This window comes from Pyxicephalus adspersus, chromosome 8, assembly GCF_032062135.1.
Source record: "Pyxicephalus adspersus chromosome 8, UCB_Pads_2.0, whole genome shotgun sequence".
In the NCBI taxonomy this organism is placed as follows: Eukaryota; Metazoa; Chordata; class Amphibia; order Anura; family Pyxicephalidae; genus Pyxicephalus; species Pyxicephalus adspersus.
The window spans coordinates 73,312,192-73,320,818 of NC_092865.1; the positions used below are offsets into that span (position 1 = coordinate 73,312,192).

The 8,627-nt window shown below is 43.9% G+C and overlaps 1 protein-coding gene across 1 annotated transcript in view; it reads left to right on the forward strand.

Annotated features, from left to right (window-relative positions):
* CACNA1I (calcium voltage-gated channel subunit alpha1 I) overlaps positions 1 to 8,627 on the forward strand; it is a 370,590-nt gene that overhangs the window by 200,953 nt on the left and 161,010 nt on the right. The window contains exon 11 of the mRNA XM_072421248.1: positions 5,587 to 5,742. Coding sequence (XP_072277349.1) covers positions 5,587 to 5,742 — 156 coding nt within the window. The remainder of the gene's footprint in view (positions 1 to 5,586; positions 5,743 to 8,627) is intronic.

The following is an 8,627-nucleotide window of genomic DNA, read 5'->3' on the forward strand; positions in this document are numbered from 1 at the left end:
CAGCAACCAGCACTGCCATGACAGGAGCAAAAAACAAGAGGCTAATGTCCCTGTACCTCCCAATGACTCTCCCTTGTTGTTTGACGAACAGCCTGAGGGTCTGTCGTTGCGAATTTCAGAGCAGGAGGCAACTTTGAGACCCTTGGAGAGTGTGGTCAGCACTTGCTGGGTGAGGATTCTGCATTAGTGATTGCATTTGCAGAAGTTGGCTTAGATGAAAATGAGGAGGGTGATGACCGTGATGTCACCTGGGAACCACAGGTGTGTGTAAGGGCTAGCATCAGTTCTGAAACAGACGTAGAGGAAAGGCAGCAGCAACAGACTGGGGATGAAAGGGGCCACAAATCAGCCTCATGTGAGTCCCAAGGAATACACAGACGAGTGGGCACAAGCAGGAGAACAGTCAGACGATGTGACTGTGGGGGAGATGGAGCTAGAGCAGACGCAGGGCACCCAGCAGACGCAGAGGCAGGCAAAGAAAAAGAGCAGCAGAGTAGTTACAAGCACCTCTCCAGTGTGGTCCATTTTCACGCTGAAAGACGATGACGGGTGCGTAGCAATCTGCATCCTGTGCCACAGGCAGATTCGCAGAGGACAGGTCGGATCACATTTGGGTACAACATCCCTGCTTTCCCACATGCACAAGAACCACAAACCAAAGTGGGAGCAGTACTTGCGTTCTTTCCAAAGAGATACAACCACGTCATCGTCTCTTCTTCCACCTTCTCTGACTCCTTCCCCACCTCCAACTGTCACTGCTAGTACATCTCAGGGGGTTGGTGCCCAGCTTCTGGCCGCAGGCTTCGTGGCAACAGACGACGTGTGTCGCTGTAAGATGGGTACTCCAGTGACCCCTTCAGCTCCCCCAGCTCCCAGTCCCTTCAGCCCACTCTACTGGAGTTCTGCGCAAGATATTAGGCTATGGGCCCAACCAACAAAAGAGTCATCAAACTCAATTCACATCAAGCCAAACTATTGGCCTTGCAGCTACTGCTGTACAGCATTGTGGACTCGGCTCCCTTCCATGACCTGATGGCCTGTGCCGAGCGTTGGTGGAATATCCCAAGCAGGCATTACTTCTCTCGCACAGCTGTTCTCAGTTTACATGCACATGTAATGGGTAACCTTTCCCGGGCATTGGCATTCGGTGTCTAGTCAAATCAAGGTCACCATGGACAGCTTAACAACCAGGCACAGAGTGGGACGCCACCTGTTCTTCACCGTTCACCTTGCATAGCTCAGTAGTCTGCAAGAGGCATTGCAGCACCTGGTATCCCCACCAAGGGGTGTGGTGGATAAGCATGGGCCACTCTAGTCCAATTTTTCCTCCCATTAACTTTAATGGTGTTTGACTTTGACATTCGACCACCCGAATTTTTTTGCTATATTCGAGTGAATAGCTGCCGAATCGAATAATGAGCTATTCGACCAAAACTAGTTAGTACATTGACAAAAACTAAAACAGTTAAGGCTTCCAGTTCAATGCAGTAATGACATAATGACCCTGATTTATCAATGAAATTCGCGTAGGCTCGACGCGCGGTCAGCAATACGCGCCAGTCAGCAAGCTCTATTACCACGAGTCGGGGCCAAGTTCTAGTCAACTCCCCTGCTGGTTTTCTGCAAAAATGAGCAAAGATCTCGAATTTTCAGCTGCGCGATTCAGGAGCAGATGTTAAACTCAATGGTGAGGTGATAGCAATTGATTAGCGCACACCTGCACCCTGTTCTGTGAGCATCTCCAGTCCATTTTACAGGTCAGTTTGAATCTTTAATGCTTGATGTTTTTGTTGTGTAAGTGCTATTTTTTTATGTTACATTCCACTCAATCACAAACTTGCTTCATTTATAGTTACATTTGCTGCACTTCTTCAGATTTGGTTGATAAATTGATCAAAGGCCTCCGATTTTGGATCGCGATAGGAATGCGCGAGCGAGCTTCCGATTTTGCTTGGTGAACCAGCCTGAATGTGTGAAACTAGATTTCCACCTTACAGTAGGTGTCCAATTACACTTCAATAGCCGCTACGCAGGAAGAGGACATGCTATGAATGCTTCAAAGTGTTTTAGGAGAGTACTGCTTATGTATAGTTTGCTAGTCCATTGACCATCTACTAAAAGAATGTGGGCAGCACAGTCTTCCGATTAGATGAAAGGTTGGTGTAACCTTTAGGCTTATCCCAAGTCCGCAACCTAACTGCCCCGTCAAGGAAAAAAGGTGGTAGAAGGCTCTTAGGCACCCAAGATATAATCTACAAAACTCTTCTGGCCTCAATGACAGCCATAAAAGGGGCTGCCTTCAGCAAAAGCAGGCCAAGTGAGATCATGACCCTGGTCTAAATGCCTCTGATACAAGCAAAATTGAGCAAAAAATAGGTCCCCTTTCTTAGGGGGCTAGCTTCCAGGGTAATTAATTCTCTGCAATTGTCATAAGTAATTGAATTAATTAGGATGTTGAGTGACCAACAATAACCGGTGAACGATGAAACATCTGAAACCTGACTTTTTAGTGTGTTGAACCTAGCACCCAAAGAAGGGAGGTCACTCTAGTTTAGTATATATCAGACTGTCGCCCTTACTGGGATGGTTCCGTCTCCTGGGGCTATCTGACCCAAAGTGCCCCCCAATTGCTCTTGCTGGCATCTGATGTTATTGTTACCTAATCAATTGAAATGGGAGAATGAGAACTGATAAGATCTTGTCTGTTCAATCACCATAGAATGTTGGTTTTCATTTCCTTTCTAGAGGGATTGAAACCCCCATTGGGCCCCACTATGTAATAGTTACCATTGAGAACCTTATGCCCATGACTTTAGTATCATGTCATCATGTATCATGTCACATTGAATGACATTGCCTTGCAGGCTTGCCAGATTCTTCCCAGAATTGTTGGCAGAATGTCTTTATAATAACAATAACCAATGTCAAAACCATACCCTGCCCCCCTCCCCAATTATACTAGGTGTGTGTGGGAAGAAGAAGAAGATTTCTAAATGCATCAACACCAAGGTCTTTCAGTGGAGATGAAGCAATCTCTTATGGCCCAATGGAGGAATATTGTCTTGAGTAATGTATTGAATATTAAAAGATAAAAATCTCTTTTTGACCTAGAAAGGACACATCTTCCAAAACGACCTGAAAATTGTGGATGACAGCCTGAAGGGTTGCATGCAAAGTGAAGTATTTCCTAAAAGTCTTGGTGGAGGAACAGGGAAGTAGGCGTCAAATTGATGGAAAGAAACCAATCTGTTCACAGAAACGCTTGAAGGAGGATTTTTGGAGGCTTCATCTCCAAAGATCTGCCTCATTGAGCTGTTTCATATCTTTGAATCATCAGTATCCTTGAAATTGGGAAGAACCACTCATTAAACATTATTCCTAAGGAACAGGTCATTACCCCCTGTTACAACAGTGTCTTCACATACATCCTTTTCTTTATCAAGAGCAGGCCTCCTAAATTGGCTATTCCTTGTATCATTGGAGTCCATCCTTGGAAAAAAAATAGTTAAGCTACATACACACGTGCAATTATTGTCATTGGAAAGGATCTTTCATGATCCTTTCCAATGACTTAGGACTGAGCAATGCATGAACGAGTGGTGTACATACAGGACTGTTTTGCTCTATGGAGAGGGGGAGAACGATGGAGCTGCACCCCGCCGCTCTCCCCCTTCCCTTGCATTAGGATCGTTCGTCGTCCATCATCCGTGGATCGGCCAGGGCGGTCGTTCGGACGATGGACGACGGGCGCTGTACACACACCAGATTCTCGTCCAATATCAGCCCTGAGCTGATTATCGGGCGAGAACCATTAGACGTGTGTACCCAGCTTTAGTTTCCGCTGATATGTCTGGCAACAGCATAATCTCATTTATCACTGCAGAGGTTCTGTCTCTCATGGGAAACTTCCCACCCACCTTGCTTGGAGCTGCCCCATTTAGCTTGAGCCCGAGGGCTCTTTTCTAGTAACTGCCAAAAGCATATTTCTGGCCCCATATCCCCACTAGGCAACCAGCCAACATGCTGAGGTGCTTTATTGCAGTTGACATCTCAGGTTTTAGAAAACGGGTTTTAGAAAACTGGCGGGCTTACAAACTCCACCATCTGTTAAAATGATCTCTGCAAGATCAAGGTCTATACTCCTCTGTGAAAAATCAAAAAAATCACAAAAAGACGCAATGTAGTGAAGGGAGACCTATGGTTGGCAGAGAAAGACCAACTCCATTCTTGGCTGAGGTCATCAGAAACATGTTAGCTTGCTGAGCCGGGAAAAACATCTCAGGTCTATTCTATGCTCCTCACTTAATGACAAATTTACTTAATGACTAGGTCACAGGAACTGCACCTGGTCGTTAAGCGAGGAGCATCAGTATATAAAATAGTAAAGTTCACATCACTTCTTCACACAAGGATGTTTTACTGTAATTAATTGTAAGACCACTAAGGGGGAACTTTACCCTTCCTACTCCTGATATTTGATCATTTTTCTTCTGTATGCATACCCCATGTGTAATGCAGTTTATACTGTTGGTATGTGAGCAATACAAAGACCTGTACATTGGGGTTTAGAAAACAAGCTCTCAAATGGATGGCCCAGCATAGGAGGCTAAAGTTGACAGAACAATATATCGGCTGCATATAAAGGAAAAAGGAATTTTTTTCCCCAGGCATTGAGGTGCATTTTTTGGACACAAAGGACAACTGGTTGAATGTGACTAACTACTATTAGATATTCCCTTTACCTGGTTTCAAAAGTATTGCAATACGTACCATTAATGAAGCTAGTTAACAGTTCAAATTCTATTAAACTTTCACTTTAAATCAGCTAGAGAAATACTGATGCATCAAAATTTTAAAGCATGAAAACACTGTGGCACCTATTTCTAAAGCTGGTGGTCTTTAGGAATGAATGATCTGATAATCACTACTAATTACTGGAGGTTTTTCTGCTACTGCCTGCATTAGGTGATGTTATAAAAGTGGAAATCAGATTTTAAATATTGGAGAACATGAACATGCATCTACTAAATATTTTTTTCATACATTTGTTGTATACTTTTCTTTGAATGTTTAACAATTTTATTTGGTTGTACTTTTATAGTTGTCCCTTAGTTGATTTTCTTCAAAATATAGCTAAAGAGACCCTTGCATTGTGAAAGCTGTGATCTGCAGAGAGCTGGCACCAACTCCCCCCCATTAGAGCTGTATTTTAAAATAGTTCACAATGGTATTTCTTAAGGGGTTTTCAGGTTTTTTCCCAATCAGAATTTGGTTTTGGCAGACAGGTTCCAATTAATTTATTGGAATGGGGATATCCAGTTAGAATATGATAGTTTCAGTGGAATTTAGGACTTCAGTGGTCTTGGGTATACATCTGATGATGGTAACCCAAGGTCTTAAGATGAGTCAAAACCTATATATATATATATATTTTTTTTTTATTTTCTTTCTACGGGCCCCATTGATAATTTCTGTAAAATGTGTGACTCCTAACTACCTGTGCTAACTACCTGTGTTAACTACAGCAACAATGTTTTGTTAGATCAGTGGTGGTAAGATTGTGTAACTTTTTTTTTTTTTTTTTAGATCCTGACGCAGGAAGACTGGAAGGTGGTGCTCTATAATGGCATGGCCAGTACATCTCCTTGGGCAGCTCTCTACTTTGTGGCTCTCATGACATTTGGGAATTATGTTCTCTTTAATCTTCTGGTTGCCATTTTGGTAGAAGGATTCCAAGCAGAGGTAACTTAATATTTTGCAATGATTTTTACACTGTCTTAACGTAAGACCTGTCATAGTGGATATGACAAGCATAGTGGTTCTAGTATAGGCTTTCATAAGGAATTGTTGTAAAAAGGCTGGTAACGATGTTAAGGAGGGGGATTGATCTTTAAAATACAGCACTTGGCTTATCAGGACTTACCAAGTAGAGGAGTGTTACCCCCGTAACAACCATTAGATAAAGAAACCCTTCCTGCTATGTTCATTACCAACCACTGCACCCCCTTTGTTAACTAACCCACCTTCCTATATGCTGATGACTGAAAAGGTGGGGTTGTCTTAAAGAATATTGATGAGTCAAGCACTTAAGATATCTCAACATCCATCTCTCCAAGTTCTTCCACTTATATGGTACCAGAACTGAAGGTCACTCTATTCAAGTTGTATACGGTAGTTATTTTTTTTTACTCCATTGTTTAAAACCTATATATAAAAAAAATGCAAAACATATATTGAGTATTGGTCAGCTTTGAAACAAACTCCAGACTTGCAAAAACCAAATAAAATATTCCCCCCAAAATATGAACAATATAAAGCTAATTTTGTCTTGGGATGTTTTTTACAGTATATTACTTACTTTGATCTGGCATCCATGATTCTCTTCATTGCCAGAAAGTATCTCAACCTTCTACATCATAATGTTCAATGGAGTATCCGTGGTGGCCACTGGTCCTACATTGTATAATATTTGAGCTATCAGTTGGAGACCCACAAGATGTTTCAATTTCAGGGGAGGAGGTACATTTTATTTGTTAAAAGTCTCCCCCCCCCCCCCATGCCATCAATATAGGACACAATCCAAAAGGACCAAGTTACCCAACAAGCCTCCTACCTGCCAAGACTCAGGACATGCCCCCACATTTCACTCCCTCTGAAAAAAGGCCCCATATCCTGAAGAGGCTGCCGCGTGTGTAAACAACTCCTAGTCCATAATCCTAGTCCATAGTCCAACTCCTACTCCAACCACACCGACCAGCGGTTGTACTTTTCCTAAAACACCTGCCTGACCCTCAAATCCTCCTGAAGTTCCCTTGTCAACCACTCAAAATGATTGAGCATCCGGACCCCTGCTGATGCCACCACCTGCAGCCTAGAAGAAATTCTGCTTATCAGCGGAATCCGGCAAGTGAATTTCAATTTCAAAGCTGCCTCAATATCAGCCTTCGCCAGCAAACAGCCCCTGCATAATCATTGCAGCCACCTTACCAAACCAATCAAAAAAATATACAACATCGAGCACTATTGTGAGCCAATTGCCTTATTCACCGAACCAACCAGGTAGTACTTACGTAGGATGGGGCGTTGTCTCCAAAATGGGCCCCACCCTGTCTGAAACATTGGGAGAACCCATAGCTGCCCATGGCACCTGAAATACTCATGCAAAAAGTGAAAGATGTTCCCAAACTTGCAGGTGCCCTCAATAAACAACCGTCAGACCGCTTTATGTTATGGCAGCAACCCCACCAGCTTGTCCTAATAAAGGGCTGACCCAAGACTTGCATAGCTTTATCCAAAGACTAATGTCTTTTTCATCCCATGAATAGTCGTGAATGCTGCCGAAAATGCTTGTCATTGTGCAACCATACCATCCCCCGTAAACCTCGTAATCCTTATGAAATATCCATGTAGCTAAAACAATTCTGGGCATTGCTCCAGGGACCCACCCCCACCTGGACCCTTTCAGACCTTTCTTCAGCTGCAGCATCCGTTACCAAGGTGCCTCCACATCTTACTTTAACTCACAGCTGTCATCCTCGGTCACAGAAGGGAAGATTACCTCTACCTGCAGTAGGCTGCACGTCTCAACTTCCTCCACAGCAGCGCACCTCTGTGTCACAGCACACCCGGCAGCAGCACTTCACTCCTGCTGCTCCCTCACCAGCTCTGCCACACTGCTCAGACCCCTGGCCACCCCTGGAACACACACTATTCTCCTCACTCTGAGCTTGACCCCCATTAGGCAGTACACACCACAGGGGGTGCATGCTCCCATTTCCATATTGGCTTGGGGGGGGAGCGCCTCAAGCCCATGCTCTCTTTCTACCTGGAGTTCCAATGGCGGTGGGGTTTCCTCCCAGGCTGTGACCCTGCAGAGGCATGTGGGCACCCAGCTTAATTGCCTGGAGTGTCCCTTGTGGGGCTCCTAAAGTGGTCTTTAGCCCATGGGGAGGAATCAGGACTCATGTGCTCCAAAGGAAAAACCCTCTGAGGCTGCCACTGTGCTGTACTCTCAACAGGTAGATCCAGCTCCCCCTTTCATGTAACATGGCCCTCAACTGCCCTTTGAGCTACAGGGCCCCACTAACCTGTGCCTCTGTCCACAAAGTTTACAACATCTGGTTCATGCCAAAAGATTTCTTCCTTCCTCCTTACTCTCCCTTTTAACCTCTCTTTTCTCCTCCCCTTTTTCAAACTTTTACCCTAGCTCAACCTCTCTCTTTGACCTGTCACAACCTACCTTTTATTTTAATCTACTCTATGTTTCCCCTAGCTGCCTGGTCATGGTTACCCTTCTCTGCACTCTCTCCAATAGTGTTGATGTTCGAATTCGGGTTGTCCTTATATTTGACCCGAATATGGCTGATCGAATTCGGGTAGACCCGACCCGAAAAACACGGGATTCGACAGCAAAAATTCAGGAGGAAAAAAAAAAAATATTTTTTTCCTAAATTATTTATTTTGCATGTGTTTTTTATTTTAAACTTGTTCTTTTTTATTTTATACAGGTTATCCGACACTGACAATATGAATCATAATGTCATTGTGGGATTCCTGAACCGTGGGAACTTTGCGGTCACAGCTAATTGAAAGCAGGTGCCTTCAATTAGCTGTAACCGCAGGCAATA